At 36.1% G+C, this 12192-nt stretch overlaps 1 protein-coding gene and 1 non-coding gene across 2 annotated transcripts in view; one reads left to right on the top strand and one right to left on the bottom strand.

Annotated features, from left to right (window-relative positions):
• Nucleotides 1–11057, top strand: part of ENPP3 (ectonucleotide pyrophosphatase/phosphodiesterase 3) — a 78805-nt gene extending 67748 nt beyond the window's left edge. Inside the window, exons 22-25 of the mRNA XM_037147910.2 lie at nt 479–556; nt 1162–1294; nt 3392–3548; nt 9728–11057. Of these exons, the coding sequence (XP_037003805.2) occupies nt 479–556; nt 1162–1294; nt 3392–3548; nt 9728–9898 (539 nt within the window). The 3' untranslated portion in view covers nt 9899–11057. The remainder of the gene's footprint in view (nt 1–478; nt 557–1161; nt 1295–3391; nt 3549–9727) is intronic.
• LOC119051253 (U6 spliceosomal RNA) lies at nt 8084–8190 on the bottom strand. Its single transcript, XR_005082888.2, has one exon. It is a non-coding gene; the product is annotated as a U6 spliceosomal RNA (small nuclear RNA).
• Nucleotides 11058–12192: the final 1135 nt, after the last annotated feature.

Genomic DNA, 12192 nt, shown 5'->3' with positions numbered 1-12192 from the left:
GAGTTAAAACTCGCTTTCTCCAGAAAATGTTTTGGAAGAATTTTTTAGAATAGCATTACTACCCTGTGGACATTCAATAACTGTGTGTTCCTATTGGTGTCATACGTATTTCCTAGAGTTGATGTGACAGACTGGTGGCCTTAAAACAACAGAAAAGCGTTCTCTCGCAGTTCTGGAGGCCAGAAGGCAGAGATCACGGTGTTGGCAGGGCCATGCTCCCTCTGAAGGAGAGACTATAGAGGGGAGTTCTTCCTACCTCTTCCAGCTCCCGGGGGCTCCAGGTGTTGCAAGGCGTGCAGCCGCAGCACCGTGATCTCTCCGTAACGCTGCTGCATTCCCGATGGCCCCTGTTGTACAGGACTTAGTGTTTTTGTTACTACTATTAATTTACATTAGAATGTAATGGTACTTTGCCTAGTATGTAGTATGTCATATTTTCTCTTATAGCTGTGTATAATAAAATTTATTTATTTTTCAGCAAGTAATAGAACTTCTGATAGTCAATATGATGCTTTGCTTACAAGTAATTTGGTCCCTATGTATGAAGCATTCAAAAGTAAGTATATATTTAGATTATTAATTTAAAAATACCTAAGTGACTCTATAACCTTACTAACTAACCACATCTTTTATTGCAAATTATTCCTATTGAGTTGTCTCATTTTAATGTTTTAAATACAGGAAAAGGAAAGATCTCAGACATAATTTCTTTTTAACTTACTTCATCTTTAGGTGACTTGTTTCTAGAGTTTTGATCATTTGTTTTTTAACCTAACTTAACTGTAAAGAGCTATTCAAAAAATAAAATTTTACTGATACTCACCATAAGTAAATGAAAGGTGTTTATCCCTAGAGTTGTAAGGCCATATGTATGGTCTGACCATTTTTTTTTATACTCACTGTTCTGAAAGCAACTCAACTCTGGGGAGAAATTTGGAGACATATTTCATTGTAGTTTCAAGACTGTACTACATTCTCAATAGAAAGCTGTCATCAGTGTGGTTATTCATTTTCATTGCATGGACTATTTTGCAGAATAACCCAATTGCCACTGATAATTATTGAAGCAGAATTTGATGCTATTTAAATATACCTGTCTATAATAAAAAATATTTTCGTGTTCCATAGGAGCATTTTTAACATGTTATTTTTTATTTTTAGAAATATGGGATTATTTCCACAGTGTTCTTCTTGTAGCACATGCCATGGAAAGAAATGGAGTAAATGTTGTTAGTGGGCCAGTATTTGACTATAATTATGATGGTCATTTTGATGATCCAAGTGAAATTACAGAGTAAGTAATTTGCAACCAAATGGAATTTTTAATTTAGCAATTAGGTACCATGAGGGGAAGCCTCAATATTTTAAATAAAAGCTCAGTATTCTAAATATTACATAGTATATTTATATAAGGATATCATTGTTGACTTTTTAAACAAATCACTCTAAATATTTAGCAAAAATTGAAACTAATGGGTGAAGAAATAATGATGTCTAGGAAAGGTTTAGCAAAATTTTATTAGGAAAATTTCTAAACTAATGGGCAAAGGAAAAAAATGTAATTTTGTAAAAGTTAGAGAGATGGGGAAGACACTGTACCAGTCTGGCAATAAATTAAAAAAAAAAGTAGTGACAATTTATATTATTCTCTAATAGTGGATGATTTATAAAAGTATCTCTCAGGAGCAAGTGTAGGCTTCATGTCAAAAACTAGTCCTTTGCCTTGGCTGGTGTAGCTCAGTGGATTGAGCGTGGGCTGTGAGCCAAAGGGTTGCCAGTTCGATTCCCAGTCAGGGCATATGCCTGGGTTGTGGGCCAGGTCCCCAGTGGGGGCCATGTAAGAGGCAACCACACATTGATGTTTCTCTCCCTCTCTTTCTCCTTCCCTTCCCCTTTTTCTCTAAAAAAATAAAATAAAATAAAAATAGTGCTTTACTACATTTAAAATTTTTTTCATTTATTTTATTTTATTTTTTTATTTAATTATTGTTCAAGTACAGTTTTCTGTCTTTTACTCCCATCCTACCCCACCCCTCCAGTGCTCCCCACCTCCCTCCATTTTTGTACTAAACCTAGTCATAACAGAATTACCTTTGAACACAGCGCAGAGGAATAGAGAGATTTAAAAATATCATCTATGATTTCTTTGTTATCAAAATGTATAAAGGGCCAAACTAAACAATTGTATTGTCTAAGCCTAGTTTGCACAATTAAAACAATAATTTCTACCTATACCTTCTGATAAAGTAACATATATAACTACTAAGTGTGTGGCCCATTTCTGTGTTGGTTTTTTTTTTAAGATTTTATTTATTTATCTTTAGAGGGGAAGGGAAGGAAAGAAGGAGAGAAATATCAATGTATGGTTGCCTCTCATGAGTCCTCTGCTGGGAACTGGCCTGCAACCCAGGCATGTGCCCTGACTGGGAATCGAACCACGATTGTGTGGTTTGCAGGCCCATGCTCAGTCCACTGAGCTATACCAGCCAGGGCTCCATTTCTATTTTGTTTTTCCTATCCTTATTTCAGTGTTTATTAGTCCTATATTCCACCATTTAATAATTCTGCAAATACTTTGATAGCACCTTTCTACTTGCAGGTACTTTTCTAAGCACTTGCATATATTTCATTTGATGTATAGAACATCCCTATATTAGATTCATTAACCCCATTTAGAGATGAAGAAACTGAAGGACAGAGAGATTAGCTAACTTGCTTGCATTCTGCAACAAGTAAGCAGTAAAGTCAGACAGTCTACTACAGAGTCCATGCAGAAATTCTAAGTCACAATAATATATTACTACTTATACAAGCTCACATATATTCCTTTTAGAGGACTCATACTGATAGCTTAACTCTATTCTGCACTTAAAACTTTCAAAAACACTTTCATGTTTGTTGTTTGAAAATAGTGACTGTCATATCAGTTTTATAGATTTCCTCCCATGTGTACACTGTGAAGTTGGTACATAGGATCAGCGCCATGTTAAGTCGAATAAACTTAGTAAGTCCTGGAATATTAGAGGATTAGAGTACATGCGAACATGCACTGGGAGTGGGTAGCTAGGTTTGGAACATGGGCTTCTTTCTCAGACCCTGTTCTTAGAAAATGTCACTGTGAAGTATAGACTCAATAAAACTAAGAAACGAGGCATAGGAGCATGTTCTACTTTGCTTTGTATTCTAATATTTTCCCATAATGTTTAAATAACCAAGTGTGGACTCCTATAAATCTCTGGCTCATCGACATCTAAAAGTATGTGATAATGTTTTTGTACTTTCTATTGTATTATACTTTTACCTTGGCATTCCTTGAAAAAAATATTAAAATATTTATAATCTTCAGAAGTAAATATATAATAACATCAAATTCTCTCGATTATGTTTTTAGGTACGTAGTCAACAACAGCGTCCCCATCCCGACACACTACTTTGTGGTGCTGACTAGTTGTAAAAATGAGAGTTACACCCCTGACGCCTGCCCTGGGTGGCTGGACGTCCTCCCCTTCATCATCCCTCACCGCCCTACCAACTTGGAGAGCTGCCCTGTGAGTATGTTCCCGGAGAGTCCTTGGGACCTGAGAAGATGATTAGTTGGAGCTCATCTGGGCTCTCATAACAGTCGCTCCGACTACAACAATATGTTTTTTAGGTGTTTCATGGGTAGAGTTGTACTAAAAATAACTCCATTTGAAAACTTTTTTGTAGCTTATTGATCTTTATGTAATTAATAACAATTTAAACATATATGTGCCTCCATGAACAGGTGTTTATATATGTACATCTTATGCATTTTATTTGTACATTTTATTCATGCTTACTAATAAGGGAAAAGATGGCATCTCATTAATATTTTGATTCTGGACGCAAACTTTAAGGTTTGAAATATGAAAACTTCATCAACTTGAAACACAGGGTTTAAAGTTAAAAATATATACAAAAATATAAATACACAAAATAAGTTAGTTTAAGTAACATTACTTTTCTAACATCATGCATTAGTCTACTTCAAAGTCTTTTTGATCAAGGCAAATTATATGTAAATAGTTACCTCATCTTGGATATAAGTTCTTTATACAAGAAAATATGTATTCCGATAACTGGGCTTTACTGAAGTTAATAACAAATATATTGAGCACTTACTAAGTACAGTTATAATAGAAACTTTTTAGAATGCACAAAAGAGGAAAACATTGTCTCTGTCCTCAGAGTTCACATGTAACTTTGATGTATAAATGAGATACATAAATAAAATATAAACATATATAAATAAAATATACTCACAGAAAATTAGTATGAATGAAATATGAACATGTAAATGAGTCAGTTGTTAATAAAATAATTATTTTTCAAATTAACTAGTAAGCAAAGTCATCAAGTTTAATTGCCATATAAAGATTTAGTGTTTCAAATTCAAAACACATTTGGCTGGAGAAATAAAAAAAGTTTTTATAAATTGTGGTAAGAGTAAGAAGGGCAGAGTTTGACAGATTAAGAGGATTAGGATGACTCTTCCAAGGAGGGAGTAAAGAATGGAGAGGATTTGGTAATTTATTGGATGCAAGAGCCAAAAGAAAAACGAGAGAGACTTAAAGATGAGTCAGAGATTTGAAATGTAGATTATTAAGAAAAATAAAGAGCAGTTAGGAATGAGAAGTATTTGGGCAGGTAGATAGGATAATTAAGTTCAGGGATGTCCAGTTTGTAGAAATGGAAGTCACATTGGTTATTAGAGACTGGCAATTAAAGCTTAGGTTCTAGGCCAGATCAGGATTCATTTCTGTTCTTTTAGGTTTTTACCACATAACTGCCTTCACATATACATCAGACATGAATCTAATCAAAAAGGGGCTCGTAAGTCTTGCACTTACAAGCCTAATAAATCAGAATAAGAGATAAGTGGCACAAAGTGGGACAGACCAAATTGCTGTAGGGTTTCAAAGAAAAAATACTTCTTGGTAGGGAAGGTGACATTTTACAAGGTCTCGAAGATAGGATTTTAGCTAGAGTGTTTGAATGGTCTTTTAGTGACTAACGACAGAGGACAAAGGTTAGAAGCTGCAAGGTGGGTCACTCACAGTCCAAGAGTGAGAAAGACTTTCTTAAAAAAATGCTCTCAGAAAATGCTGTCTAGTTGAATCTCTTCCTACTTTTCTCATCAGAATTTTATTTAGTTGAGACAAGGTTAAGCCATCACTCTTCACTTCCTCTTCCGGTGGCAGACATTGGTGACTGATAGAAAGATGGTGGTGCTTTTTACCCCTGAATCTGGAGTAGACAGTTGTTTATCACAGGGCTTCTAGGTAGCCAGTATGGATTGATTAGAATGGGTGTGCAAAGAAGAACCTATTTGCTCTCCCTGGTCTAGGCCTTTATTGCCTTCTATTAGTACTTCTGAAAGTCAATCTTAAGTAGCTTAATTGTCTTCTGCCTTCCTTCCCTTCCTTTATCTCTGTACAGCACTACTAACTTACTTAAATTTTAGTTTTTTATTATCATGTATTTTCTAATCCACAAACTTTGATTATCTACCTCAAGTAAAAAAACAAAACACAAATGAACACAAATCTTCCAGCCTGTACACAATTTACCTTCAATTGACTCTTTCAGACCCAAGTTCTGGGCCAGCAAAAGTCCTTGAAATTTCTTAAACTTGAGTTTCCCTAATCTGACATCATTGCTCATGCTCTTCTCTCCTCTAGAATGCCTTTTTTCCCTGTCTGCTAAAAATTCCATTTATACTTCAAGTTTCAGTACAAATGGTACAAAGCCTTCCCTGATCATCCAAAGTGGAGGCGATCTCAAAATTAATATGGTATCATGTCTACTGAGTAGGACATCATCACCAATGAAGTTGACGTTATCTAAAATCTTAAGGACTTTGCCACATAGTAATATGGATATAAAAGCTATAAAGATATTTATGAGACATAGGATGAGTCTAAGGCAAACTTAAACCAAGCTATTATTATAAGAGAAATTGTGAAATTAGTAAGATATAGTTGTCAATTAAGTATGGGAAGGGAAGAGGCAAGCTGAGAGAGTGTCTAAGCTGACTGAAAATTTAGGCATAACTGGCCAGAAACATGTAAGACAATCAGTTGTTTTGGGAAGAATGAATTTGCTCTTGATGGCCCTCAGACCTAGGCAGCCACTTGGCTATCGAGGAGGGTATAGGAGAAACAGTATATAATAGAACTTAAGTGAAAAGGTTTTGGAGTTGCAAAGCCTGGGCTCAATTATTGACCTGGCCTCTTTGGGTAGAGAACTCAATGCCATTCTCCTCAATTGTGTTACAAAATTTGGCTCCCTCATGAACTTGCTGTGAGGATTAAATATTTCTTATAAAATCCTAAGAATTCTCAATAAATAGTAAGCAAGTGGTGGCCATTATAAAGGAATAACTTCTTATGATGAAGTAAACATTCCGAAATCAGCATGAAGTGAAATTGTATCCAGGTAAAATCCTCTATAATCAATCACCCTGAAAGTACAGTACATCTGCAAACTGCACCTCAATAAGTCCAAATCAGCCAATATTGCCTCTAACAGTAGAACAGGTAATTGTGCTTTAAGCACCTAATGAAATAGTTGGCTTGCTTTAAGGGAGCACATTGTATAAAAAGTCACACTTAGAATGTTTATTCTGATCACTTTATCTGGGGAGGTATTCCCACTACCAGAAGTTTAAGGGGATGGATGCCCATTGTGGAAATGATAGATTCACAGCTCCACCTCACACTTGACCTAGGTGACTAGAGTCATGTTACTTTACTTATTTTCTTTCTCCTCTTGTCCTTTTCATCTTTTATGCCCTCCTTTTTCTTTTTCCCTCAATTTTGTATTATTAAATTTCTATCAGATAAGTGAACAGGTTGCCACAAGTGTAAGTGATTATTGTCACTGTAAGTTACTCAGCAGCCATGGCACAACACAGGTATGAAACTTGGGGGAAAAATCAGCACTGTCAAGACAGATTTGGTGTTAAACCATAGAAGATGAATAAAATCAAACTGAGGAAAATATCTGCACTTCCAGAAGGGAAAAAACTAGAATTGGTTGAGGAAAAAGGTGTCATCAAACAAATAGAGCTATGAATATAAAAGAAGGAACTTTAGGAAGCTTAGGTGATCAACAATGGAAAGATCTTTTTTAAAATGCACTCAGTTAGGTGTCCTTGACAAAGCAGTTTTGTAAGTGCGGTAGTAGCAGTAACCAGCCTGAACTGGTTAAGGAGAGAGAGCAAGAAAGTGGTTAGGGAAGAAAAGTATTGCAACTGATACTGCCTCAAAAAACTAACAAGGAGTTAGTTGTATTTGTGGAGTATTAAATACTTCTGTTTATGTAACAGTCCTAATACATATATAATCAAATATATGTATCAATTATTTATACTAGTCAAAAGCATGTATTTAAATATCTCTCATAAAATCTGTACATTTGCAAGGCTGCTGTTCTGTGGGGATGCACTGGTACAGCTAGAGTGTGTCTATAGCCCGGTGTGTTCTGGTTAGCTGGTGCTGGTGAACTTTTTGGTATTGAAGAGTTTGAGTGTCACCCCTGCCTAGGTATAGTTTTGTGTTATACTTTAAGACCATTTAATTGAAATTTTATTATTTTTTAATTTTATTTAGTTATTTTTCAAGTACAGTTTTTTGTCTATTTCTCCCATCCCAGCCCCCCCCCCCCCGCCCCGTGCTCCCCACCTTCCTCCCATTTCCTACCCCCCAGTCCTCATCTCTGTGTCTTTCATACTTGTTCCTCCAAATCCCTCCCCTTTTTCCCCCTTAAATTCCCTTCCCTCTCCCCTCTGGTCACTTTCCCCTTGTTCTCTATTTCAGTGTCTTGGTTTTTATTCTGCTTGCTTGTTTGTTTTGTTGTTTAGCTTCCTGTTAAAGGTGAGATCATATGGTATTTTTCTTTCAACACCTGGCCTATTTCATTCAGCGTAATGCTTTCCAGTTCCATCCATGTTGTTGCAAAGGGTAGTAGCTCCTTCTTTCTCTTTGCTGCATAGAATTCCATTGTGTATATGTACCACAATTTTTTGATCCATTCATTTACTGATGGGCACCTAGGTTGCAAAAATATGGAACGCTTCATGAATTTTCGTGTCATCCTTGCACAGGGGCCATGCTAATCTTCTCTGTATCGTTCCAATTTTAGTATATGTGCTGCCGAAGCAAGCACCCATTTAATTGAAATTTTAAAAGAGTGTAGACTCCCAGATGTTCAGTAAACATTTAGTTGGAAAGATACCAAATAAGTCAGGAGAGAGGAGTAATATAAACCCAGTGGGAGAAAAATTTATGAAAATAATCCAAATATTAAATGCTGCTGAAATGTGAAGTAGTAAAAGGTGGGAAAGAAGAATGGTTTAGAACCCCAATAGAAATATGAGCTTGAATTGGTACACTGCATATTTATTTTAATAAATTAACCCAGTTATGGATCTCACACCAAAGATGAGAAATTCTTCAGTGGTTAGGAACAAAAAGTAATTTCCTCTTACACTTCCTCTGGCTGAAAAAGCAGCTGCCTATTTTAGGCACACATGATTAAAAACCAAGCACACCACAGAATGAAAGTTGACTGAGAGTTATTAAAACACACTCATCTAATTAAACAGACTTTTAAGCCTTCTTACCTTCAAAAAGTTTAACTGAAAATCGCCAATATGCGATATTAGAAAATCAATAAAGAATACAAAATTTCATAGAAATCTATGACTCTGAATTACTGAACTTACGTTTACACAGAAAACAAAAACCCCTATTAGAAGTGAAATAGCCAAGAAATGTCTGAAAAGATACCTACCTGTAGTAACACAGCGATGAAACGTTACTTCACACCATGGTTTGGGAACGATGTGGGGAAACGGGCCGGTTCTCCATGGCCAGTGGAAACGCCAATTGGCCCAAACACTCCAAGGAGAGCTGGGTTCACATTCGTAAAGCTGCACAGACTCTCTGACGCAGCGGTTCCACCTGTATGTGCTAGACACTCACGTTCTGGAACACAGGAGGCATTCGCCTCGTCATTCATTACGGTATTGTTTATAATGCCAAAAATACTATCCATATGACAATGAAAATAAACTGTGCAACCAGAATATGGAGCTGAAAACAGATGATTTAACTAGACCAAGATATATCACTATGAATAGGTCACAAACATAATACTGAGGGAAAAAGTAAATACTGAATGCCACTTATAATATCATTTCTGTAAAGTTGAAAACTCATACATCAATAGCATATACGTGTACCGATGTGCAGTAAAAGCTTAAAAACACAGACTGGACTCACACTGACTGATGGAATGATGAGCACAGAGAGGAGGAACACTGGGAACTTAATTTCATCTGTGCTATTTCACTTTTAAAAAATTTACATCTGAAGTGCATATAAAAATGGCTCGATTTTGATGACTTTGGGATGGTCTGTATTTATTATACTTTATACTGATTTTTTTTGGTTTTTTATTTTAATAAGCAACACAATTTAGCTGTATGAAATTAAGATTTAAAGCAGTAAAAACCACCCAAACATCAAATTATGATATTGCACACCTGAAACTAATAGAAAGTTGTATGTCATTTATACCAAGATTTTTAAAAAGCAAGACAAAAATCACGGGAAAAGGACAATTTCTAACAACAGGCCTTTCTATTAATGAAAAAGTGTGCCTGCCCCATGGAAAACAATGCTCTGTTTTTCTTTCGTAGGAACACAAACCAGAGGCCGTTTGGATCGAAGAACGGCTGAAAGCGCACGTGGCGCGGGTCCGCGACGTGGAACTTCTTACTGGGCTCGACTTTTATCAGGAAAAAGCACAGCCTGTCTCCGAAATTTTGCAGCTTAAGACATATTTGCCCACATTTGAAACCATAATTTAACTAAATATATAAGCAATTTTGGCAAAATGTTACCAATTTTTTCTGTTGAAGAATCATAAAATAAAGTTTTCTATTCTTCCCTAATCCCACTGAAAACTTGCTTTACAAAAACACACGGAAGGCTCGACTCGGCCCACGGGCTGTCGTCTGTCGACCGACCCTGGAGTGTATGACGACAACGTTAGGTGGGCAGAGGCAGGAGTTAACCATGAACAGGGAGAGGGAGATAAAATTTTGATGTTGTGCCCTTTTTGTACTGCTTAAAATAAAAAAAAAATTCTCTGCCTGTGTATCACTTTAATGTTTCAAGATGTGGTTATTGATCAAAGAGATCCTAATACTTTTTGAGGGGCAATACCATTGGTCAGCTTTTTGCATTACGGGACTCGCCGTGTCCCAGAGCCCTCTCTGCTCTGAAGACCAGTTAGTTCTTCAGGGGACACAGGCTTTGCTGTGATGAAAAAGCTGGTGCCTGACCTTCAGAAGAAAAAGCGAACTATTTCCATCAAGATTTCAATTGAATTATGGTCATTAATGATAAGTAATTGAGATGTTAGCTTAATGCCTTTGGATTTTTATAAAGCACATTTTATTCATTTGTAGGATTTAGTTTTAAAGTTTATGCAGTGTATAAAAAAGAAGAAACAAAAAATAAAATGAAATTTATGCAGTAAAAACATACAGTACAGAGAGGCTGAAACACAAGGCACAAACTGGAATCTATCTCCACCTACATGGTAAACTGTTAATAGTCTGCATAGATAAAATCCCTCCAAACAGTGTCCCCTGGCCCACTGAGGTCTGGACACACAGGACCGGCTGGAATTTAGAACCCACTGTGGGGAGACAAATGGAGGACGATTACAACCCTGAACCAATTTAACTCTGGATGCCCTCATGGCTTCTGAGTTTCTCTGAAAGTGACTAAATTATTTTCTATATTATTTTTAAATGGTTACCAGACATAAAAGTAAAAATTTCAGTCAGAGAAAAAGTTTATTTTTTGCATAGATATTGTACTATACTCTATTTCCCTTTTATAGGCTTATTATCCCATTAAAAAGAAATATGGTAAAGCACAGCCTATGGCATATAGTCAGTAGTATTGCAAAAACAATGTATGTTGTTAAATGGGTACTGGACTTAATGGGGTGATTGATTGCTTAGTAAGTTATGTAACATCCAATCACTGGGTTGTACACCTGAAACTAATATAATACTGTGCATCAACTATAATTAAAAATAAAAAATTATTTACAGTAAAAAAATAAAGAAAGATGCCTATGTAAAATTATTCTGAAGGAAGGACACAGGTCATGGAATCACACTTTCATTCTGGGATCCAAAACAGAATCATTCATTGCATTATGTTTTCTTTTCTCTTTGATCTTGTATAATGTGCAACTGTTCCTCAGCTTTTACCAAATAATGTTGACATTTTTGAAGAACACAGGTAATTTATTTTGCGGACTGTTCCTCAGCGTGGGCTTGTTGGACATTTCCTCGTAATTGGACGTATGCGTTGCGTCTTTGGCGGGAATACTACATCAGTGATACAGCGTACTCGGTGCTTCGTATCTAGAAGCACTAGCTGTTCATTTGTGCCATTATTATTGATGCCAAATCTGATCGATCACTTGCTTAAGTTGGTGCTCACCAGGCTTCTCTTCTGTAAAGGTAATATTTTTGCCTTGGTGATTTATAAGTTATTTCTGGGGTGGGAGTGGGTTGTGGGCAGTAGTTGAGACCCTGATAAAGTATCCTGATTCTCATTAAATTTTTACCCACTGGCTTTAATATCCATTAATAATTCTTCCCTGGTTCAATTTTTACTATGAGAGTTGCAAAGGGTGATTTTTAAAGCTGTCATTATTCCTTCTACATTTATTTCCATTCTACTGTAAGAAAAAGCCTTCCTTCTTTTCTTATTTGTTGTTTGTTTATTATTTATAAGTTAGCTGTATGAATACCAATGAACTAAAATACACTATAATCATTATTTATTTGGGTACTTAAATTGCCCCAGATTTGGCCTGTGGGAGCTTCTTTATGTGAGCTCTTGAGTCCTTTTGAAATATGCTCATTATTTTTTGAGCACTTTCTTACTTTTTGGTGCCAAAAAAGTGTTTTAGGGAAAGTGCACTTTCCCTATGCTAACTGTGATCAGCCTCTTCTCTGAGGACTTCTGGTTCTAATTAGTGGGAGCTGGTGCCCTAATCACTTCTGGGGTTATCATTGCATTCAGGACTCTCTAGACAACAAAAATACATCTCTGTATCTTTTTGTCTATCTTT

Source organism: Artibeus jamaicensis, unplaced genomic scaffold, assembly GCF_021234435.1.
Source record: "Artibeus jamaicensis isolate MK-2021 breed Jamaican fruit bat unplaced genomic scaffold, CSHL_Jam_final contig_387, whole genome shotgun sequence".
Taxonomy (NCBI): domain Eukaryota; kingdom Metazoa; phylum Chordata; class Mammalia; order Chiroptera; family Phyllostomidae; genus Artibeus; species Artibeus jamaicensis.
The sequence above is the reverse complement of the archived record's forward strand: the minus strand, read 5'-3'. Positions and strand labels throughout refer to the sequence as shown.